At 41.3% G+C, this 25,357-nt stretch overlaps 1 protein-coding gene across 1 annotated transcript; it reads left to right on the top strand.

Annotated features, from left to right (window-relative positions):
• Positions 1 to 297: 297 nt before the first annotated feature.
• IBSP (integrin binding sialoprotein) lies at positions 298 to 25,357 on the top strand. Its single transcript, XM_070948824.1, has 7 exons — positions 298 to 318; positions 3,827 to 3,891; positions 11,299 to 11,349; positions 11,453 to 11,524; positions 18,590 to 18,658; positions 23,088 to 23,204; positions 24,784 to 25,357. The coding sequence occupies exons 2-7, from the start codon at positions 3,838 to 3,840 to the stop codon at positions 25,336 to 25,338; spliced, it is 918 nt and encodes a 305-aa protein (XP_070804925.1). The 5' UTR covers positions 298 to 318; positions 3,827 to 3,837; the 3' UTR covers positions 25,339 to 25,357.

Below are 25,357 nucleotides of genomic sequence, written 5' to 3'. Positions count from 1 at the left end.
TATAGAGTTCAGCATCCAAACCTATTCATCTCTAGCTCAACCCTTCAATTAGGTGGAATGATCCAAAACTTTGGGCACTAAAACAGCTCTTTATGTTTGAAAGTGACATCTGTGACTAGGGAAATGGTTGAAGTTTGGAGATTTTTCTGGTAAGAGTCCACTTGCTGACATCATGCAAGGAAAGCGCTGATTGGCTGGCAGAGGGTAAAAATAGTGTGCGTATCCCAGTAGGTTGGCCAAGAACAAACAGATGCTCTGTTAAATCTCTGTTCCCTGACTCCTTGGAGACCGCTCTCCATCCTGCAAGACTGCAGCTTGGTAAGTGACGGGCAGTTATATTGGTTCTTTGCAAGCAATGAGGTTTCTGACGTTGCTTAATCCGTACAATTCTCAATTTTTGAACTCTGTTTTTAAGATAATATTTCGCTTTGCAGATATGACTTTCTCGTGCACATTACTTCTGTGATTTAAATCAGTGATTTAAATGAGTCACTATATTTTCCTTGCTTTGATTTCTGTTAGATTAATAAGGCTGGGCTTTTACACTGTACCAACTATAACACAGAGACAGCCTAGTTTTCTTAAAAACGCTTAGCTGGATTTAATTTAAGATGATTTCTTGCAGGAATTGGGGAGAGGGCACGGTGATGGAAAGCCAAGAGACAGAGAGATGATTTTATAGAATCAACATTATTATAACAAAGAAACTTGGTGTTTGGTCAATACACTGTTTTTATGGCACTTCTCCTGAATTAACTAAGTCCCAGGGATGAGGCAAGTTGTAGTTTTCCAGCTCCAAAAGTTGGCACAGTCCATGATGATAATAATAGGAATTGCTTTCCATCTGGAGGGTCAAATTTTGCCTTCCCTCCATCACCTTTGACTAATAAACTCCTAAACATAATTCTCTATAATGCAGATAGAGACGAACTTAACACATTTCATAGTCCACAAAATTAATGTTCAAATGTTCATCAGTCATGAAATTATTAAAGGACCTAAGCAAGATCATTTGTCTGCTACCCAAAGATAATGCACATAACATGGAATTTGTAGCTTACTGTTCGTGTTGTAGAAACAAAAGTATAAATATGGATGTCACCAATTAAATATATTGTTATGTTAGGCCTTGGAATATTTTCTAGAAGGGTTGAATATATGTAAAACTAATCCTTGTATTTACTTATACATGTTCATAACCCTTTGTAGGCTATGCTTCACTGAATTTTGTTTCTTTCAAATGGTGGTTTAAATGCAAATTGTAACAAAGCACATTAGGTATGGATTAACATGGCACTCTTTTAACAAGGTTTATTCCACTTACTGATACTTTCAATTAAATAATGCTGTCATCTTCTGTTGGCTTTCCAAACTTGGAAGTTTGTTTTAAGGCATGTAGATGAAGGACACCAACCTTAATGAAGCTGGTGAAATTGTTCCAGGGCAGCGTCCTGGATAAATTCTGAAATTTAATGAATAGTTTTTAGCAACAGAGAAATGATATGCAATTATGCATCTCTTGTGTTTTTTAAGACTCTGAGATCTGGAATACCCTTTCTCAATTTGGAACTCTGCAGATGTTTTGGTGTCCAACTTTCAAAATGCTGATTGGAAACATCTGGGTATAATCTGGTTGTGAAAGTCTATTCCACAATTTTAAAAACCTGTTATTTCATATAAAACAAAACTTGGTAGTCCATCTCCAAAAATATATATTCCATAATACCTCCTTAGCTTTTTAGTTTCCTTGGGTTCAAAGAAATATACCTTTTAGCTGAGCATTGTTGATAAAATGATTAAATGCATGCTGATTGTTCTGAAATTACAACTATGATGACCCGAAAGAGATTAGCCAGAAATGCAATGAACATATCAATAAATACGTAAATGTGAGGACTGCAACATTTGTAAGTCAGAAATCAACTCCCAGCAAAAATTTTAGAATTGCTGATAGATAATGAGCTCAGGCCTCATCTCCCTCCCCCCCCCAATTTTTGGAAATCATTGAGCTTGCCCTCAGGTCCTTGAAGCAGCATTGCATGACTATGGAACATTCTAGAGAGGTTATAATGGTGGCCTTTTGATGCTGTTCATAGAGTTGCTCCTGCTTCCTCAGCCCATTCTTTCTTCCAGTAAGGCTCTCACATACTTCCACATCTGGGCAGAAAGAAATAAGCATGAAAGAGTTCCAAGCATAAAGTTATCTATGAATTTCTTCCTTCATTCAAGGCACTGCCACAGCCTGAAAGCTGGCTCTGAGGTAGACATAAGGAGGTACACCAAAAAGCAATCACGAGGAGAAACTGAATGTGTCACTTAGAGAGATTGGGACTGTCTCTCTAGGATAGAAAATGGGGACCCCCCATTTTCTATCCCATAACTCTCTCATTGCCATATTCATCACCTCCAATATTCAGAGAATTAGCTCAATCAGTGAATGAAGGAAACTCGGAATTCATGATGTGACATGATTTGTCTCCCTCATCCACCATTTTTAATACAATTTAGTTAGCATGTAGTAAGGTTCTACATTTAGGCAAGAAAAACAAAATGCACAGGTACAGTATATGCGGTACCTTGCTCAATAGTGGTGACTGTGAGAGGGATCTTGGAGTCCTAATGGACAATCACTTAAATATGAGCCAGCAGTGTGCAGCAGCTGCCAAAAAGTCAACACAAGTTCTAGGCTGCATAAACAGAGGGATAGAATCAAGATCACGTGAAGTGTTTATAATGCCTTGCTAAGGTCATACTTGGAATACTGCATCCAATTTTGGTCACCACGATGTAAAAAAGATGTTGAGACTCTAGAAAGAATGCAGAGAAGAACAACAAAGATGATTAGGGGACTCGAGGATAAAACATATATGAACGGTAACTGGATGTGTCTAGTCTTATGAAAAGAAGGACTAGAGGAGACATGATAGCAGTGTTCTGATTTCTCAGGCGTTGCCACAAAGAAGAGGGAGTCTAACTGCTCTCCAAAGTACCTGAGGGTAGAACAAGAAGCAATGGGTGGAAACTAATCAAGGAGAGAAGCAACTTAGAACTAAGGAGAAATTTCCTGACAGTTAGAACAATTAATCAGTGGAACAACCTGCCTCCAGAAGTTGTAAATGCTCCAACACTGGAAGTTTTTAAGATGTTGGATAACCATTTGTCTGAAGTGGTGTAGGGTTTCCTGCCAAGGCAGGGAATTGGACTAGAAGACCTCCAAGGTTCCTTCCAACTCTGTTATTCTATTCTATGAGAGCCATGGAAATCTAGATCTTATGATACATAAACTGCTAGTATAAATCTGTATTTAAATCTTTATATTAAATTTAATATTTCTAAATTCAACTTAGAATATTTCTAAATTCCTGGGAGAATGGACAATTTATTATTAGATTTTTATCTTACTTTACATATATAAAACTCCGAGGGCCAGCCTACTATATTCCGTACAACAACCCTGTGAAGAGGGTTAGGCCAAGAGAGAGTAACTGGCCCAAAGTCACCCAGCTGGCTTTCATGCCTAAGGTATAACCACAACTCTCAGGTTTCTGGTTTCTAGGCTAACATCTTAACTACTGCATCAAAGTCACTTAAATATAACTATAGAATGACCAATGTTAAAAAACTTACCCTGTCACTAATTGAAGGTCTGTATACTTTACTGATGAAATCAATCAATCATTTGTCAAAATCCTACAATGAGGCCCAACAGATATATTTCTGGTATTATTTGAACAGAACTGTAGAAATTGTCTATCTTTAATATGTTCCAATTTTATTTATCTTCCTATTTGGAAATATATTTTCTTTTCCTTTCTTTCTTTTTCAGACACCAGAAAAATGAAGACAGCCCTGATCTTCCTCTGTATTATAGGAATCACTTGTGCCTTCTCTGTGAGTAAAAATAACAATATTTTATCTTGGCTAGGATATATTGTATTGTGAATATTCATTTTAATGTCCATTCATTGTGTTATTACTAGTACTATATTATCGTTATTAATTAGAGAGGTTTTTCCACAACTTATCAGATTTCAAATCCATTATAATATTTTGATTTTAAAAATCTACCAGTTAACCAGTATTTATCATGCTAATATAAAATAATATAAAATAAAATCATTTTTAGGTTCAGTTCTTTTGGGATAAATTATTTCCCATTGACTTTGTTCTGTTTTTTTTTAATTCACCTGTTTATTCACCTGTTTTCTGTTTTTCTTCTTTCTATCCCTTTATACGTTACAAATAGCCTTCTTTACATTTGCTTCAATCAACTTTTATCTCAGCAATTAACACTACTAATCTACTGGCTGCAACTGATGATTCTGGATATTTATCTATGAATTCAGATTTTTGAATACTTGAGGTGAACATCTTGATCCATGTTGGTTATGTTTGCCGAAAACTGTTTGGTGCTTTTGGTACATGGTGCATGGTGCTTTTGCTGGAGCAATTAACAATTATCCAGAGTAGGCATTTGATCTCATAAAGCATTTCCTTTATATTATTCATATTTATACCCCAACTGCACAACTATATGGTATCCTTTAGAACAAATATATTTTAAAAAGCAAGACAGCCCCCTAAAGAACTATTTCAAACTAACTGATAGTAATATAGTAATATAGAGCCTTGGTAGTACAGTGGTCTAAAGCAGTGGTCCCCAACCCCCGGTCCGCGGACCGGTGCCGGGCCGTGGAGTACCTGGCACCGGGCCGCGCAGCGGCCGTGGGACATGAACGCTGCAGCGCAAAGGCTCCTGGGCCGTGCGCAAAAGCTCCTGGGCTGTGCGCAAAAGCTCCTGGGCCGTGCGCAAAGGCTCCAGGGAAGAGAGCCCCGCGCAGGTACGCACGTGTGGCCCAAAGCCCCCACCCCTGCGCGCGCTCAGCGGGCCACGGTAAAATTATCAAAGGCTGATTGGTCCGCGGCGATAAAAAGGTTGGGGACCACTGGTCTAAAGCACCCTCTTATTAAGAACAGCTGCCTGCAATTACTGCAGATTCGAATCTCGCCAGGCTCAAGGTTGACTCAGCCTTCCATCCTTTCTAAGGTAGGTAAATTGAGGACCCAGTTGTGGGGGCAATAAGCTGACTTTGTATAAATATACAAAAGGATGAAGACTATTGCTTAGCGCATTGTAAGCTGCCCTGAGTCTCCAGAGAAGGGCGGCATATAAATCAAATTATATATATATATATATATATATATATATATATATATATATATATATATATATATATATATATCAGTCTGTTTTCATTTTTTAAAAATGAAGTTTTGCCCAATTTCATTATGTCCTGGGGTGGGCTGCTGGGGGTTCACAGGGGTTCAGCCCATCCCTCCCCTCCCAGGAGTCCGTTTCCAACCTCCAGAGGCCTCTGGAGCCTGGGGAGGCTGTTTTCGCCCGCCCAGAGACTCGAGAAAAGCCTCTGGAGCCCGGGGAGGGCAAAAACACCTCCCTGCCGCCATGGTGCAGGAGGCCGACTAGGCCACGCCCACCAGGCCCATGCCCACCCAGCAACCAAGCAGAGAACCCCTTTATAAAATTTTTGAAGCCCATCCCTGGTCATCAGATGGCTAGCTTACTACAATGCACTCTATGTGGGGCTGCCCTTGAAGACCACTCAGATGCTTCGGTTGGTCCAGACCACAACAGCATGGGCAGGGACACGCATGCCTGGGTATGCCCATATAAAACCTCTGCTTCATGAGTTGTACTGGCTGCCAGTTTGCTTCCAAGTATGATTCAAGATGATGGTTGCTACCTGTAGAGGACATTATATGATAGGGTGTTGTTACTTGGGGGAATCACCTGTCACACATAGTAGCTGCTTGGCTGATTTGATCTAGCAGATTGACATGCTCCAAGTCCCATTGATTGAACGATGCCACCTATCGAGAGTTTGGAAGCATTTCTTCTGTATAGCGGTGCCTGCCTCTGGAATGAGGTACCTCCCAAGATTAGGATGGTCCCCACCCTCCTGGTATTTTGAAAGCTCTTTGCTGAGACTTTTGGTGAGGATTGTTGGTGCCTCTTTCTTTCCTTTCCTTGTTCCCATTTGGGTTTCTTTTCTCTGCTACTGTATCTCTGCTCTTTGCTTTTGTGTTGTTTTTTCTGTATTGTGTTGCTCCTTGTTTTTAAATGTCTATCAATTTGTAAATCACTCAGCATCCCCAGGAGTCAGGCAGCATATAGATTTAATTTAATTTTAATTTAAAAATATTTACTATTACTATTATCTTTATCATCAACTAAGCACAGTAAATTGATAGGATGTTGGCTATGGAATTTTTGGTCCTGTGAGTCTAAACATGAATCAACAACTTGATCTGTATCAGGGGAGGGTTTCAAAATCCGTCGCTACCGGTTCGCTCATGGACACATGCGCGCGTTGGCTCGGCCGATCCGGGGCGAACCGGTGGCAACCCACCACCGATCTGTATGCTTGCAAAGAGCCTAATATTGTATTAGGAAACATGAATCATAAGTATATATTCATCGTAGAACAATTATAATAAAACTCACACCTATAAATGCCAGTAATCATTTGGCCAAAATTCTACCCACACACAGGAAGAAAATACAAGCATATTTAAGGTAATTTAGAGATTTGCAGAGCTACGAAAAAAATATGTAGACAAATAGGTAGAAGGAGAAAGAAGAAAATAGAAACCTAAACCACCCAATGTAGGCTCAGTTTGTTCACAACAGGCATCAAGGTATGGTATGGCCAAAATTCAAGACCATGGCTGCAACGGTGTGATCAAAGTGCAACTTTTTCAAAATGCATTGCACATGGACACACATGGAAAAATACAGGCAGAAGTTTGATTTCAAAGTACCTAGCTGCCATCTTGACTTTTTGACCCCACCCTGAAGTCACCCCCTGGTGGACGTTTTGCTCATTGAGTCATCCGATGGGAAGGACAAAACTAGTTGAACCTGATGAATGGGATGGAGAATCCTACAGAAGGCCACAGCAAGCATGAATTCTTAATAAGACGTTGTTCTGTGAATCTTTTTGTAGCAAGTTCTGTTTGAAGAGCCATAATTTCCAAGTCACTACATATAATAGATTGGCTTTATTCCATATTATTAAAACCTTATACCTCGATATACTGCCCTGTCCCATGTGCTATACTACAAAAAAGCTGTGGATTAATTTGGTACAGGATCCAAGCCATGGAAGGCCCTGAAGACTTATTTATTCCAGCAAGCCGGCCTAGCCTAAATGGTTTTTAATGGGAATTTTAAATTTTATAGACTTGGGGTTTTAAATTGGGAGGTCAATTGATTTAATCTCTTTTAATTATCTTAACTTTTGTAATTGTATGTATTTTAATTTTGGCTGTTCACCACCCTGAGTTCCTTTTTGGAGAAGGGCGGTATACAAATTAAATTAAAATTTTTAAAAAAAATGGAAAAAAAATGTAATAGGGAAAAACGTGGAGGAACTATGTGGGTTTAATGTCGTAAAAATATTACTTGATTACTTAATACTTTCGAGGGACCCTATGGGAAATGTTATACAGATGGATGGATGGATGGATGGATGGACGGATGGGAGAGAGGACAGGAGAACCTATTGCAGAGAGAAGATACCTAGTGGACCTTCTTTATCTGAGATCAGACTTCCAGAGATGGTATTCAACCGGTTCGGACCGGTTCAGGTGAACCGGTAGTAGTGACCTGTGGATGGGCATGCCCATCCACCCCAGCACTATGCTATCCCATTTAGATATGTTATCCAGTGGTGGGTTGCCCCCGGTTTGGACCGGTTCTATAGAACCGGTAGTAAAATTGGCGGGAGGCTCTGCCCACTGACCCTGACATCACCAGAAGCGATGTCATCTGCATGCGCAGAAGCAAGGCGCTCGCATGAGTGAAGTGAGCGTGCACACGCGATCCAGTTGCGAACCTGTAGTAAAGATAAGTAGAACCAATCCCTGATGTTATCTATCCCATTTTCTCGCCGCACGTGCGAGAAAAATGTGTGTGCGCACATGCTCTCACATTTTCGGTGCTGGGCGAACCAGTAGGTAAATTTTGTGAATCCCACCTTTGCAGACTTCATCTAAGTATTTGTAGAAATGTACTCTTCCTGTAAGTTTTCAAACAGATACCGAGGAACACCTTCGCCATGAATGATCCGAGACAGTGAGATTGAAACAGAGTGCAATTATGCAGATCTTTAAGGGGATGCTTCATTTTGAGAGAGATTTGAGAAAAGCACCTCTTAAGGCTGCTTTATGGAATGATGTAGTCCATTCACATCTAAAAACGAAGCTCCTCCTTGTTTCTGCGTCTCTCATCTGAGGATCTTCTGATCGTTCTAACAGCCTTTTCAAGGGCTGGTTGACAATTCAAGCTAACAGGAACTATTGATGTTGCTGCTTTGCCTGAACTAGGCGAACTGTTTTTTTTCCTACACAGCACAAACCATTTTGCCAAGGCAAAACCAAATATTTCACGTAAGCCTGTTAGATAACCAACATCTTTGCCCAAATCCCACAATTCCATGGTATGTTGAACTGAAGACAAATGAAGTACAGAGGTAATATTAGCCAAGAACTTCATCAGAGCAAGTGTGATCTATCCTGCTTCCTTTTGCACTTTGCACTGAAAGGAGATGGGAAATTCTGAATCTGGATGGTGTGATACATATATGTTCTTTGGAAGACGTACTTCACTTAGCTTCTCAAACTTTGCCAACTTGACATGGTTTGATAAAGAGCTGGCTTGCTGTCAGGGTTCCGACAGATGCCCTAATTAAATCATGAGCCTCAAGCCAAGCTTCAAAAGAAGTCCAGTTATTTATTAGGATCTTCATGTCGGCACATTCCCAAGTGAAGCCAGCTCTGACCCTACATAATTTACGCCCCAATATGACCCTGTTTCCCCCCTCCCCCCAGGGTGTGTCATCAATCACATTCGCCAATGGAGCAATTTCACAGGTTATAGGGACCACTCCCCTCTGGCCACTGTGGGTAACCCTGGGATACAGCCTTGAGAGAGATAAGTCTGGAATGTGCATCTGTCTTTGGCTGTCATGCCGTTTCGTCGGTTTCTCATCCCGCTTTGCTTATGGCAACTCAAGAGCAGGCCAGGGATGCTTTGCAAGTTGACATTGGACAAGTCAAGCTGGCTTCTCATTGATAGCATAGAAATTTATTAATTTTCATGCTATCCCAAGAATAAACTATCATTTAAGTTTAATGTTCTGTAAGTAGTACATCTATGACCTAAGGCAGTTATAGGAACATCCACACATTTATTTTTAAAAACACACTTGTTGTTACACTATATTTAGGATATAACTGAATGATAATGATAAAGCAGTGGAGCGCAATTATTCATATCCCAAAAAGTAGTGATCATATTTTATACTTCCATGGTAAAGGAAGAAATCCTATTCAATCCAGCAACTGAATTTTTTTGTCAGTTAGCTATGCCATCTAGTGGAAAATTGTAAGAAAAAGAATTCTATGTATTGAATTCTATGTATTGTCTATCTCACTAGATCGCCTAATCCACACCAGCATTACATAAATACTAATATTTCATCAGGAAATTGCACAACTTTTTGATTAGCAACTCTTCCTTATATTCAAAGCTATCTGCTATATAATATACAGTAAATGCAAATTAGCATCCTAACAATTCCTTGGAATAATACAGTAGTCACTCATTATTTCTGGGCATCTGACTTAAGCTATGATAAACATACACAACAAATGCATATATTTAGGCTATAAGACTGTTGTTCCTTTTCTCCATCAGTTCATTTTAGGCATGTGCAAAATGGATCAATTCAGAAACAATTTGGGAACAAATGGATGAATTTTGCACATTCCGTCTCAACTTCATTACATGCTTAGTATGGATGAATAGTAGTTCTGTTTTAGAGTAAGAGGTTAAGTTCAGTTCACAACCTTTCCTGGAAGAGCTAAAAATATTCCTGCTTGAAATAGTCCAGTTATAACAGTCTGTCTCATATAAAGCAAATTCATATGCTTCTAAATTATTACGGAAGATATCATTAAGTTAGATCACCCATCCCTTTAACCAAGTACTGCTAATTCTACCCAGAAGTACCTTTGCTGGTTCTAGCCGTATGTGATCCCAGCCTGGAACTTCATTTTGGTCCTGACTATCTCGGTCCTACTTTTGCAAGAAATATTTTAAAAAGCAAATTCAGATCCTATAGATAGCTTTTAACATCCTCTTTTCATGCTCAGCATATCATTACTAGGCTCTATGATAGCCAGGTTAATATTCCTTTAATGCTACTTGCTGTTTCTACAACAGAATACCAAAATAACAATAGAGTTGGACGGGACCTTGGAGGTCTTCTACTCCAATCCTCTGCTCACGCAGGAAACCCTATACCTGTGATGGCGAACCTATGGCACGCGTGCCACAGGTGGCATGCATAGCCATATCGGTGGGCATGCGAGCTCAGCGCTGATTTTCGGGCCTTCTGGGCCCACCAGTCAGCCAACGGGCCATTTCCTGCCTCTGGAGTGCCTCCAGGGGTGGGGAGACTGTTTTCGCCCTCCCCAGGCTCCTAGAAAGGCTCTGGAGCCTGGGGAAGAGTGAAAAACGAGTCTACCAGGCCCACTGTACCATTACGTGCCAAAAGCGGGGGGAGCATGGAGGGGTTATGCGCGCATGCGCAGGGGGTGGGTCGCATAGAATTATGGGTGTGGGCACGCATGTGTGTGACCCCCCCTGCACTCCACCCACTTTTGGCATGTGATGGCAAAAAGGTTAGCCATCACTGCCCTATACCATTTCAGACTAATAGTTTCATTTCATTTAGGTACAGGATAGCACTCCTACTGTACTACTTCTGGATTTGTTTATTGAAACTGGAGGAAAAAAAGAAATTTTAACTTTGGGTTTTGATTATTAGATCTGTTTGTGATGATAGAAGTGCTGTTTGTTATGCTTTATTCTAGTTCAAAAGATTGTTGATGTTTAAGTTCTTATCTGTATTGAAGAAAGACTGAAGTTACTTTGTTCCTTAGCTTTTTTCCCCTTTTAGTCTGCTGTTTCTTCAGGATTTTGTTTGTTTGTTTGTTTGTTTGATTGATTGATTGTTACTTCATTCCTCCTTTTAACTCTTTTTCTTTGTTTTTTGTTTTTTATATTTTTTTTGAAATTTAATAGTTTTGGGGGGTTGGAAATCCAGACCACATTTCAGGAAAAAAAGTATAGAGGCTGACACCAAGATTAAGTTAGCAATACAATAAAATGAAAGCACTCCCTTTCTAAAGTTATCTCCCCTTCTGTTGTAGGCAAAGCACTTCCGAAGACGATTTAAGTCAGAAGATTCAGAAGAAAATGCGGTATGTTGGCAACATCCTTGAATTTTTAGTTTGCTATTAAGCAGAGCAATTTCCCCCCCCCCTTAGATTTAATGATTAAAATGTCTTTCTTTTATTCTGGCAGGTGTTCAAGAACAGATACAGGCATTTTCTTTATAGATATCCTCACTTCTACCCACCTATGAAAAGATTCCAGGTAAATACAGTTTTTTGAAAGAACTTAAACTCCAGACAGGAGTTTCCACAGAAGGAGGAATCAAAAAAAGGCAAAATGGCAACTCCAATAGTACAATCGAAGCCTTCCCCTTTTTTATATGCAACACATGCACAATCTTAAAGGTCCAGGCCCGGACCGGGGAGGCTCACACAGGAAACCAAGCAGTTTAGTAACCCAGATTTTAATCCCCAACAGTAGGCCGGAGCCTTGGTACATGATGAGTATAACACACAGTTCTGGGCAAAGTCAGCTCTGAGAACTTTCACCTCCCAGTGCACTTTATAGTCCAGGGCCACACCCTCCAGTCGGCCTCACACACCCGCTGGTCACCCAGCATCTGTTCGCCTGTGGCTAACATCTGATCAAAGCGGCATGGCCAGGCCGGCGAGCTGCTTCAGGGCCCTGTGAATCCTGACCGGAGGTGCTTGCATGGACACAGGGGCAATCAGCTGGTGAGCAGCTGTGGTGGTGCTGCCACTGGAAGTCCTGTTGCTGCTGTCACCTCCTTGCTCTTCACGCCGGGCACCTGCCCCGTTGCCTGCTGCCCAGTGCCACTTGTGTAGACCTGGCCAGGAGAGTAGCCTGCTGACAAGCGGCTGGTCAGCACTGGCCCAACGTGTCCCGCCATCGCGGCCTCATCCATTGTTGTGATCTCCGTCTCCGATATGTGCTTCTCATCCCCACCACTCCCAGGTATGGCGAGCCCCGGATCGGGACTCGACACACAAAGAGAAGCAGGTCTTTGATTGCACAATCATGGCTGCCATCTTAACTTTTTGTTGCCCTCGCTGTAGGCAGACGTGCTCCAGATTCAAATCTTTAAAAGCATTAGTGCTGATTATTGAGGCACAATACAAAGATGAAAATTGAAGCTACGTAAGCTGTATATTTCCCGCAAATACAGATAGTCAACTTACAATAGTTTGTTTAGTTTAAAGAATAACAAAGTTGGAAGGGACTTTGGAGGTTTTCTAGTCCAACGCACTGCTCAGGCAGGAAGGCCTATAGCATTTCAGACAAATGGTTGTCCAATCTCTTCTTAAAAACTTCCAGAGTTGGAGCATCCAGAAGTTTTGGAGGCAAGTCATTCCATTGATTAATTGTTCTAACTGTCAAAAAAATTCTCCTTAGTTCTAGGTTGGTTCTCTCCATGATTAGTTTCCATCCATTGTTTCTTGTCCTGCCTTCAGGGGCTTTGGAGAATAGCTGGACTCCCTCTTCTTGGTGGCAACCTCTTAGATGTAAAAGTCTGTAGAGATTCTCAGTCATCCAGGTCATGGTTGTCCCAAAGGTGCTTTTTCAGGAGGCAACTGGACTTCCTTGTTCTTTCTTTGAAGACGTTTCGCTTCTCATCCATTCCCCACTATCCTGTCAGAGCTGAAGAAGCTTCTTGGAAGAAAGTCCAATTGCCTCCTGAAAAAACACCTTTGGGACAACCGCTTAGATATTGGAACACAGCTAGTGACCATTCAAAGTTACAACAGCACTGAAAAAAGTGACTTATGCCTGTTGTACACACTTACAACCGTTGCGCCTTCCCCATGGTCACGTGATCAAAATTTGTACACTTAGCAACTGACTCATATTTATGACGATTGCAGTGTCCCAGGGTCAGGTGATCCCTTTTTGTGACCTTCTGACAAGCAAAGTCAATGGGGAAGCCAAAGTCATTTAATAACTGTGTTACTAATTTAACAGCTGCAACGATTCACTTAACAACGGTGGCAAGAAAGGTTGTAAAATGTTGCAAAATTCAATTAACAACTCTTCTCACTTAGCAACAGAAATTTGGGGCTCAGTTGTAGTCATAAGTTAAGAACTACCTGTAATTCTATAAAATGCCCAAAATACCTGGCATATTTTACTTATGTACAGACATCCAGATACAGTATAGTCAACTTCACAGAGGTAAAAATCCCATGGAGAGTAATATTTTTACTATTATTTTCACTCTTTTGCACCTGACAAATAGGCAGTGTGCAGAAAACTTGATTATGTGCTAATTCTTGCACAAATAGTCAAATATCAGAAGTAAAATCACCGAAAAGGAAGTAACTTGTATAGAACCACTGATGGACAATACTGTTAATCCATGAAAATAATGTATTTCTGGAAGGATTTCTTTCTTCCATTGTTAAGGAGACAAGTGGGATGTTAAAGAACATCCATAAAGAAGTGGCTTCTTATGGACAAGTTGGGAGTAATGCAGGGGCCTGTTAATTATATGTTTTCAAATATGGGTCATGTAAGGAACTAAAAATGGTCTTCTGGGAATGTTGCCTCAACAGAACAGTGGTTTGGCATCTCTGTGAGGGACAACAGAGATATTTTTATATTGATCAGTGACTTTGCAGCTTTGGACAACATACTTGTCTTATTATTCCTTATGGATAATACAAAGATTAACCCTAAAACATCAATAGTTTTCTTAAAAACCTGGAAGAGCTTGAAGTCATGGCCTATTCAGCCCCACTTTTGGAAAGAAATAATATTTTCTGTCTTTTACGGCAGCATGAAAGAAATTGACATAATCTAAGGTGGCTTCTTCAGAGCACTACAAAGCTGCTAAGCCATGTTTAAACTGGAAAAATTGCCTTTCAAAGGCCTTTTTAGTAAAATAAGCTAGTTTTTTATACAATGCAATCTACACTGAGCTGCAGGGTTTCAAACAGGAATCCTTCTAGGGCAGTGATGGAGAACCTTTTCGGCACAAGTGCTGAATACCGTATTTTTCAGAGTATAAGACGCACCTTTCCCCCCCCCAAAAGAGGCTGAAAATTTGCGTGCGTCTTCTACTCCAAATGTAGCTTTTTCGAAGCTTTTTTTCAGCCCTAACGAGGCGTTAACGAGGCACTAGCGAGCAATCTTCCCAGCTTTGCCTGCTCCCTCGACTCTCTGCTGTGCTTTAACGAGGCGCTACTGATGAAACGATCTCCACGCTTTGCTCCGACTCTCAGCTGTTCTTTAGAAGCTTTTTTCCAGCCCTAACAAGGTGCTAACAAGGCAGCAGCGACTGAAGCGATCTTCCCAGCTTTGCCTGCTCCCTCGACTCTCCACTGTGCTTTAACGAGGTGATAGCAAGCGATCTCCATGCTTTGCTCCAACTCTCAGCTGTTCTTTAGAAGCTTTTTTGCAGCCCTAACAAGGTGCTAGCTGAGGGAAGCGATCTCCCCATGCTTTGCCTGCTTTTCTTATTGCTGCTTCCTCTCAGCTGTGCCTTAGAAGCTGTTTTTTATCCCCAAGCAGAGGATACAAAACCAGCAAACTAATGTGCTGAAGCTGACCAGACTAAGGATCCTAGCCAGATGAACACCAGATAGGCAGATTTTTTCCCCCCCTATTTTCCTCCCCAAAAACTAAGTTACGTCTTATACTCCGGTGCGTCTTATACTCCAAAAAATACGGTAGGTCACATGGAAATGTTGCATACATGCATGCACACACGTCGGGGCCATGCTCCGGAAAAGCTGAACTTCTGGGTTCTAGCGCGCATGCGCACCCGACGATCAGCTGGCTGGTGTGCATGGGTAGGCCAGTTTTCAGCACTGCCACACGCACGAAGGGATCACACTCCAGAAAAGCCGAACGTCCGGGTTCTGGCACGCATGCGCACCCGACAATCAGCTGGCTGGCGTATATGAGCACACTGGTTTTCGGCACTGCCACACGAGTGAAGGACAACTGATCATCATGCGCACATGCATGCCAGAAACCCGGAAGACAAGCAGGGAAGGCCGCGTGTGCTGGGCAACATGACTTTGTGTGCCACTTTCGGCACGTGTGCCATAGGTTCGCCATCATGGTTCTAGGGCCGTGATGGCAAACCTATGGCACGTGTGCCAGAGGTGGCATGCAGCGCCCTCTCTGATGGCACGCAAGCAGTCACCCCAGTTCAGCTCTGCTGGGCATGCGTGCGTGCCTCCCGCCAGCCAGCTGGTCTTTGGGTGTTTGCCCCGCATGCGTAGGGGTGCGGGGTCCATGCGTGCATTGCATTTGGGGGGTTCAGGCACGCGCACATTGCATTTTGGGGGTTTTGGTGCATACGTACATTCACGCATGCACGCTTTGGGCACTCGGTCCAGAAAAGGTTAGCCATCCCTATTCTAGGGCAAAATGGAGATGCAAGGATTACTGTAGAATCCAGAGATTCTACAATTAAATCAAGTCTCCAGGCTTGCTAGTTTCCTATGTGAACTTTGAAAGCTAACTGCTGAACCAATATATACACCACTTGTTCTTTAGATACAAATTAGAACTTGGAATATATATATGCCAGTTTACATGATGGTAAAGGATTCAGAAACTTGCAATCATTGGTTGCCTACCTCGCTACAAGGTATACAGGTAGTTCTTGACTTACAACCACAACTGAGCCCAACATTTCTGTTGCTAAGTGAAACCATTGTGAAACGAGTTTTGCCCCGTTTTACGCCCTTTTCTGCCACAGTTTTAAGTGAATCACTGCGGTTGTTAAGGTACTAACATGGTCATTCAATGAAAAGGGTTTTCCCATTATCTTTGCTTGTAAGAAGGTCGTGAAAGGTGAGGCCATGGGACACTGCAACCATCATAAATACGCCAAGCATCTGAATTTTGATCACGTGCCCATGGGGACGCTGCAACAGTCGCAGGTGTGAAAATTGGTCATAAGTACCAGAGAAATGAGTGTACTGCTAGGTATTCTGGCCGTTCCTGTTAAGGGTATTCTTGGCTCATAACCGATGTTGTGGGTTATTGAGCAGAGTACCCTTTGAGTAAACGCATGAAAAGCGACTGGGAGTGGTTGTGAACAATCACAGTCAACATACAAACACACTGAGTTGTTGTAGTCTTTTACTTTTAGAAAAAGTAAAGCAAAGTCCAAAAACAATCCAAGTCATACACAGATAAGACGAGAGTTAAAAGATCAATTCAGGGATATTTCAAGTACAAAGTCTTCTTACCGGTTGTAGTCATACACATTAAAACAGTTCTTCTTGAGTTTCAAAACAGGAACAAGTTCAATATCAAAACATTCAATAAATAGTAGAAAACAACATGTAGCTATGATCAAACAGTGATCATACAGAGAGATCAGGTAGAGAGTTATAGCAAATAAGCAGGTAAAATGGTGTAGTATCCACACAAGCCATGATCCTGACTTCCCTTAAGTACATTGGCTACAGAGCTTAGCCAATCAGGATACAGGATGATGCAATACAGTCTTAAAGCAATATAATACCTTTCTGACTGCAAACATAAATTGTTGGTTTATATATTGCCTGACCAACTAGTTAGACCATTTCCTAACAGTTCCAACACTACCTATCTTCAGTGGCTGCTTAAGGATGAACAGTCCATAACTACAGCACAGGTGGTCAGATTCTGCGCAGCACCACTGGGGATTCATCGCAAATGCGTGTCTTCCTCCACCATAGCGATGTTATATAGCAATTGTGGCTAACCCTTTGCACCAGGGGTGGGTTCTACTTACCTTTACTACCGGTTTGCAATGGGATCGCATGCGCAGATCGCCAATGATGACATCCGAGGTGGTGGGCGGGACTTCCTGCTGGTTTTACTACCGGTTCCTGCGAACCGATCTGAACCGGGGGCAACCCACCACTGCTTTGCGCTGTTTAGTCGTTTCCCTTTTAGCATTGAACCTACAACGGGCCACACAGTTGAGGGATTGCAACTATCGTATAGTCAGACCATGTATAATTGACACTGAATTTTATTATAGATTTTATATAGATGTTATTTATTATTTTATACTAGAATTTTTAAGTGTATATATATATACTAAGCGCCTTTATTTGTGCTGGTCTAAGAATGTAATAATAAATTGTATTGTATTGGTCATAAGTCACTTTTTTTTATAAAAGTTTTTTATTTTTATTTCTCATAAAACATATATAAATGTACAATCTCTTTAACCATTCTTATCGCACATGTTATCTTTTGGTTTCCATATTGGTTCATTCTTCATCCTAAAACTTTAAAATATATTCGGAGTTGCTCTTCTGCCATTCCATATCTCCCTTCTTCCACAACAACCATTCCTCTCCTTCTCCCGTCTTACCCTTCCCTCCCTTCTTCTATTCTTTTCAACTTTCTTCTTTCCTCCTCTCCATCCCCTTCCTTTCCCCCACTCCTCCCCTCTTCTTCCCTTTCTAACCCTCTCTCCTACTCTTATTTCCCCTCCCTTTCTTCCTCTCCTTTTCCTTTTCTTCTCTCACTCTCTTTTCTTCCCTTCTCCTCTCTCCTTCCTACCTGTCCATCTACTCATCTCTCCCTTCCCTCTCTGTTGTTGTGCCCATTTTCAATTCAATATTTTATCAAGATGGTATTTTAGCAACCCTAATCTTATATTTACCCACATTTTCCTTTCAATTTCTTTTCTATTTTGCTGGTTAGACATATATCATCCTTAAAGTACATTTATATAGTACCTCTTTTTTCATTTTCCCCCTCCTTCCCTCTTTTTCATTTACCCAGGTATCATCTGGATTTCTATTTTTTTGGGGTCTTTTCTCTCATTTATTTTTATTCATATTCCTTTTCTAGCCAATCATAAAAATGTCCCCATGTCTTGAAGTACACCAATTCCTCTTTATCTTTTATTCTTAATGTTAACGTGTTCATTTCTGCACATTCTAAAATTTTCTTTATTATCTCTCCTTCTAAAGGGATTTTTTTCTGCTTTCCAGCTTTGTGCAAATACTATTCTAGTCGCTGTTATTATATGTATAATCAAATATGTATCAAATATATATAATCAAATACATATACATAAGTCACTTTTTTCAGTGCTGTTGTAACTTTGAACAATCATTAAATGAACTGCAAGTCAACAACTACCTGTATTTCCATATTGTCTCTATTTTATTTTTCTTAATCCAGCAACAAAACATCTGAAGTCTGGGCTCTGAAGTACTGGAAAAATTACACAGACTTGAAGGCCACTGTATACATATGGGAGAGCAAAAGTTTTTTGCTTTTCTGTAAATAAGCATTCATGTTGTTTGGGAGCCAATGCCTCAGAACTGTCTCTCTTTTCAGTTTAACAGTGACTCATCTGAAGAAGGTTTTGGTGGCAATAGTTCAGAGGAGGAAGAGGAAGAAGAAGGGGTAAGGAATGTGTCTGGTTTTATTCAAAACAAAACCAAAGAGCATTGTTTTTAAACCCTATACTCTGCGAATGCTTATGGTGAAGATTAGTAACTGACCACAAGTTTCTATTCTGGTTTGATGTTTGTCATCTAAACAAGCAGCAACCTTGCAGATACAGTAAAAGCTATTGGAACCCACAAATTTGGAGACAAAACAATTTTTTTTTTTGTCCATTTATTCAAGAACAATTGCCGGGGTTGCTTGCAGGTCCATGGAAGCCTTTCTATTTTTGTCATGACTTGCAAGCAACAAAATTCTGGATGGGCCATCAAAAATGAGGAATAAGTATTCTGCTTGGTTGTATGGCAAGAAACTGGCCTGAATTAAGGAGATTAATGGTAGACAGACAGACAGACAGATCCTGGTTGTTGTTGTTGTTGTTGTTGTTGTTGTTGTTGTTGTTGTTGTTGTTGTTGTTGTTGTTGTTGTTTAAATTTGATTTATATGCCGCCCTTCTCCGGAGACTCAGGGCAGCTTATAATACGTTAAGCAATAGCCTTCATACTTTTGTATATTTATACAAAGTCATCTTATTGCCCCCACAAACTGGGTCCTCATTTAACCTACCTTAGAAAGGATGGAAGGCTGAGTCAACCTTGAGCCTGGTGAGATTTGAACTTACAGTAATTGCAGACAGCTGGTGTTAATCACAATGCTATCAGTCTGCTGAGCCACCAGGCCCTTGTTATTGTTGTTAGTTGTGAAGTTATGTCCGACCCATCGCGACCCCATGGACAACATTCCTCCAGGCCTTCCTGTCCTCTATCATCCTCTGGAGTCCATTTAAACTCATGCCTACTGCTTCAGACTTCATGCCTACTGCTTCAGACTCCATCCAGCCACCTCGTTCTCTGTCATCCCCTTCTTCTTTTGCCCTCAATCTTTCCCAACATTAGGTTCTTCTCCAGTGAGTCCAGACAGATCCTGATAGGTAGACACAATACCAATAGAAGAGAATATTTGTAGCTCAGGGTTGAACTGTGGGGTCCTTGATGCTTTCTGAGCTAGGTTGTTTTCATGCAAAACATTTCATTACCTGACTAGGTAACATCATCAATGCTATTGAGTGTGGTTTTGGTTTTGCTTGATGGTGTTGCTATCAAGCCACTGTGGATTCAAAGAGACTTTATTATCATAAAATGGTGGAGAATATATGTAGTTCAGAGAGTTGAATTGTGGGATTTCTGGTGTTCTCTGAGTTTGTTTTCTCGTTGCAGATCATTACCAAGAAAGGTAACTTCGTCACTGCATGAGAGCCAGTTTGTACGAAGGGAAGTTGAGTTTATGAGACACGGTCCAGTCTAGTGGTTAGGACACCAGGCTAGAAACAAGGAGACCATGAATTCCAGTCCCAACCTAGGCATAAAAGCTGGCAGGATGACTTTGGGGCTGTCACTTTCTCTCACCCCAACCTACCTCATGATGTTGTTGTTGTGAGGAAAATAGGAGGAAGAAGGAATATTAAATATGTTTGCAATCTTTAATTATCTATGAAAGTATAAAGGCAGAATTTTATTAAAAAAAATCTAAAATACATACACACGTTTATGTACATAATCCATTCCGATTTCTTGCCTAAACATGTAGAGGTTGGGGAGAGACATCAATGGGGCAGTGGTGAAATCCAATTTTTTTTTTTACTACCGGTTCTGTGGGCATGGCTTGGTGGGCATGGCAGGGGAAGGATACTGCAAAATCTCCATTTCCTCCCCACTCCTGGGGGAAGGATACTGTAAAATCCCCATTTCCTCCCCATTCCTGGGGGAAGGATATTGCAAAATCTCCATTCCCACCAGAGGTGGGTTTCAGCAGGTTCTGATCAGTTCTGGAGAACCGGTAGCGGAAATTTTGAGTAGTTCAGAGAACCGGTAGTAAAAATTCTGACTGGCCCCGCCCCCATCTATTCTCTGCCTCCCAAGTCCCAGCTGATCGGGAGGAAATGGGGATTTTGCAGTATCCTTACCCTGGAGTGGACATTTTACAGTATCCTTCCCCTGCCACACCCACCAAGCCATGCCCACCAAGCCATGCCACGCCCAAGAAGCCACACTCACAGAACCTGTAGTAAAAAATTTTGAAACCCACCACTGATTCCCACCCCACTCTGGGGCCAGCCAGAGGTGGTATTTGCTGGTTCTCCGAACTACTGAAAATTTCCGCTACTGGTTTTCCAGAATCTGTTGAATAGCACCCCTGCAATGGGGCAATAGTTAGTCCAACTTTGAGTTTTCAACACCTTCAGATACATGACTCCATGGAGCTATTATCTTTCTCAGATCCATTTCAGTTGTTTTATTCCAGGCTATGCCCTTTCTTGACATAGGCCGAACCTCAACAACATTTAAATAAATAGTCCTATAATTGCTGTTATATGGGGGGTCATGGAGACCTCTGGTAGCTATCCAGATAGTTAGCCACACCCTGCAATTTTGCAAGTCCTTTCAATGGAGAGGAAAATAACTTCCATTTTTCATGGTATCACATTTCGACTTATTTTTAAGCATTTTAACCATCTGATCTTAAGTACAGCTACACTGGCATATAAATATTTAGGTTGGTCTGACCAGCAGCGTGCTAGAACAATATTGCAAAACATGACATTCTGCCAATTTTGTAGAAAGATATTATCAGAGTTCCGGGCAATTGCCCGAGTGCTTGAGATTCAATTTCATCCAGAAATTTTAGACTAAATTTTTTTCAGTGTATCCTACAAACATCAAGTCATGGATTGATGGACTTAATACCATGTGTCCAGTGGTGGGTTTCAAATTTTTTTACTACTGGTCCTGTGGGTGTGGCTTGGTGGGTGTGGCATGGCTTGGTGGGCATGGCATGGGAAGGATACTGTAAAATCTCCATTGCCTCCCCAATCCAGGGGAGCAAATGGGGCAAAATCCCCATTTCCTCCCGATCAGCTGGGACTCGGGAGGCAGAGAATAGATGGGGGTGGGGCCAGTTGGAATTTTTACTACCAGTTCTCCAAACTACTCAAAATTTCCGCTACCAGTTCTCCAGAACTGGTTAGAACCTGCCGAAACCCACCTCTGCATGTGTCCTACATTATATCCAGTGGTGGGATTCAAAAAAAATTACTACTGGTTTTGTGGGCGTGGCTTGGTGGGCGTGGCATGGCATGGCATGGCATGGCTTGGTGGGTGTGGCAGGGGAAGGATACTGTAAAATCTCCATTCCCTCCTCACTCCAGGGGAAGGATACTGCAAAATCCCCATTTCCTCCCAATCAGCTGGGACTCGGGAGGCAGAGAATAGATGGGGGTGGGGCCAGTAAGAGATGGTATTTACCGGTTCTCTGAACTACTCAAAATTTCTGCTACCGGTTCTCCAGAACTGGTCAGAACCTGCTGAATACCACCTCTGATTATATCCCTCCAAAAATACAATTAAGTATTAATATAAGCTTTGGGGAGTAGTTTGAAATTTCCACTGAAAATTGGAATGCTGCCATTTTAGAGTCTTGTTTATAAAGGCAGGGATTCCACAGGACAACTAAAGAAAATATTCTGTTCTCCACACCAGTCATGATCATTAGCACCTAAAGTGTAAGAAAACCACTGTGAATTGCCCTTTCTAGAAACTTCTAACTTCATTGCTTAGCCAGTTATCTAGGGACTAAGATTTGTATGAGAGGCCCTTTTCTACATATCACTAGATAAGAATTCCATGAGCTTGACATATAGCTCAAACTCAAGGCCCAAGGGCTGGATCTGACCTGCAGGGTGCTTAGATCTGGTCCATGGGGCTGTCCTAGAAACAACAAAAGACCGGCCTGTGGTGCCTCTGCCAGCGAAAACGGAGCTTGGGAGGGCTGCCTGTGGCCCATCCAGGCTCCAATTTCACTGGCAGAGGGTGGCAGGAGGCTGAGCAGGAGCTCGGGAGCCTGTTTTCTCTGGCAGAGTGCTTGGGCCACCACAGACGCCCCCAACAGAAGTGACATCAAACCCTGGCCATGCCCACCCCAGCCCCCGAAGTCAAACAGAACCTTGATGCGGCCCTCAATGAAATCAAATTTGACACCCCTGACATATGGGAAAAATGATCCATCAACCCACCCACCCCCATCTCTGCCAAGAATGGGATTTGTTGTTTTGATATCTATGAATGAACCGTGTTCTAATTTTAGGAAAGGTATCAAGCCCATTTTTACCTTAGATTCAAATATTTATTGTTGTTGTTTAGTGGCTTGAGTGGATTTGAGATGATGGGACTTTTTTCAAGTTGAGGCATGTACCGCCTTGTATCAGTAGCTTTATAGGCATTAGTACCATGAAAATATTGATAGTAAATATGATCATGAAAATGATTTCATTTATGCGTATCTTTTGAAATAATACGCAGTGTGATATTCGTATTGTTTAACGCCCCAACAGGGACAATCAAATGAAGAAAATGAAGGTGGAAAGGGAAGTGAAGAGACCACGGTGGCTCCCACTACACCTGCAGCTGGAGATAAGAAGACTGATGGAAACGCTGAACCTCCCACAAAGGTAAGCAAGTTATGGAAATTTGGAATATGTCAAATCAAATAAAAACATTGTCATGGCGAAGAGCTGTAAAACAAGCAGACAGACAGACAGACAAACCAACAAAAGGGCGTAGGATGAAGCTGGGCTTTAGAATGCATCATCATCTGCCACATTCTTGGCTAGAGAACAGAATTTGGTGTTGCTAAACAGTACTTGAAAGTTCTCGTTGGCTAATAAGAAGCTATATAATAACCATCTGACTGTCCTGGCAATATCACCGAAAAGAAGGCAATATTAAGTTTTGATATTAACACTAGACAGACATGTCACTGGAAGGGGGGGGGGATCACAAAACTGCATCTCACTTATTTTGGTCCTGTCATGCCGGAGAATTCACTGGGGAAAGCAATTATGTTTGGAAGAGTTAGAGATAAAAGGAAGGCAGGGTGCCAAATAACATGGTGGCTGGACACCATCAAGGCTGACCAGAGCATAGAACAAGTCAAAGAAGTAATGCAAAACCTGGCTCATAGAATTGCCAAGAGTTGGACACAATTGAATGGCTAATGTCATCATTGTAGGAGATAACCAAGCTGAGCCTGAGGGAGGAGTCAAACGTGTCATCAGCCATGAGTCCCTGTGCACCCATACGAGATCTAAGTACAGTCTACCTTGAATTCCTTTCTTAACTCCCACTCATTTCCCTTGGCTGCTAGTAGTTCAGATTCTTGTAGAAAGCTTAACCTTGCAATAAATCTTTATATTCATTTGAACTGCCTGAATCTCTTGATTTCCCCGGCACTTGAAAATCATCATCATCAACATTATCATCATATTTTGGTATAAGGCCCAAATCAGATCTTCACTGAAGAAGGAGATATGTACCCATTTCAATTTCTTTCATGCCACAAAAGCACACGCAATGTGTTATAGCAGTTTTGTGATAGTTGGCCTGGGGAAGCCCAGAAGGAAGGGCATTCTGACATATCTTGTAAAGTGCACATGCCTTTGATATTTAGAGTAGATCAGTGGATAAAGAGACAATGATTCTCCCATCAAACATAATTGGAATCATACAGAAACTGAGTATCTGATCTAGACTGAATTGTAGTTCTAAACCCAGAAGGAATTTTTTGGGCTTGCAATAGTATATATGAATTGAATAAGAATTCAGTGGTATAAGTGGGTCTTTCAACTTTATGAATTTAAGATTCCTATAACTTTTATACAATCCATATTGGTGAAGGTTAAAACCAGATCATACATACTGGGAATGGGTGCCTTTGCAGATCATAATTAGCTTCCTAATATTGTATTGTATTGTATTGTATTTTAATAAATTTCAATAAATTATTTTTTTAAAAAATGAAAAGTATAGTCGAAATGCTAGGAATGGCAGGAGACCTCACATTTCTATTGTAAATGGTCAGGAATCCACAGGAGCACAGTGGAATAAAATTAAGCAAGTACATACAAATTACAGCGTTGGTCCTTGAATATCAATGAAATTATGATTAAAGCTTGCAATTAAATGATAAAAAAAAATAGCTTCCTAATCTATCCCCCCCCCTTCTTTTTTAAAAAATTTGCATCAATATAGGTGCCAGGAGTAAAAGAGCCTCTTCAGAAACCCGGCAAAGAAGCAGGCGATAAAAAGGTTGAAAATGCTCCCAAAAAAGACGCAGAGGAAGAAGACAGTGATGAAAATGAGGAAGAGGAGAATGAAGAGGAAGAAGAAGAGAAAGTAGATGAAAATGGAAGCGGTGCTAACGCCACCAGCACAAACAGCACCCTAGAAGAAACTGGAAATGGAGGAGAGGAGGAAGAAGAGGAAGAAAACGAAGCAACGACCATCAGTCTAACCACCTTGGTGACAACTGTCAACCCTACTGAAAGTAGTACAGGTGAACAGTGGCAAGATGGAACCACTGCTTCAGATCAGAGCCAGTATGACACTACCACTGAAGATCCATGGGTGCATGATGCCTCCACCACAAATGGTTATGAACATGGATATGAAGCCCAAACTGATTATTATGCCAGTGAGAATGGGTACCCACGAGGAGATACTTTCAGAACATATGAGGATGAGTATAGTTACTACAAAGGGCATGGATATGATGTATATGGCCAAGATTACTACTATAATCAGTGAAAAAAATTAGCCATCCCTT

The sequence above is a fragment of the Pituophis catenifer genome, unplaced genomic scaffold (assembly GCF_029215685.1).
Source record: "Pituophis catenifer annectens isolate HBS135680 unplaced genomic scaffold, rPitCat1.0.hap2 SCAF_8, whole genome shotgun sequence".
NCBI classification, from domain to species: domain Eukaryota; kingdom Metazoa; phylum Chordata; class Lepidosauria; order Squamata; family Colubridae; genus Pituophis; species Pituophis catenifer.
Note: the sequence above shows the minus strand (reverse complement) of the source record. Positions and strands in the feature narration are given on the sequence as shown.

Coding starts and splice junctions, on each gene's coding strand:
- IBSP (XM_070948824.1), top strand. CDS start 3,838: ATGAAGACAGCCCTGATCTTCCTCTGTATTATAGGAATCACTTGTGCC. Junction 11,350..11,452: donor AAGATTCAGAAGAAAATGCG/GTATGTTGGCAA, acceptor TTATTCTGGCAG/GTGTTCAAGAACAGATACAG. Junction 23,205..24,783: donor ACGCTGAACCTCCCACAAAG/GTAAGCAAGTTA, acceptor GCATCAATATAG/GTGCCAGGAGTAAAAGAGCC.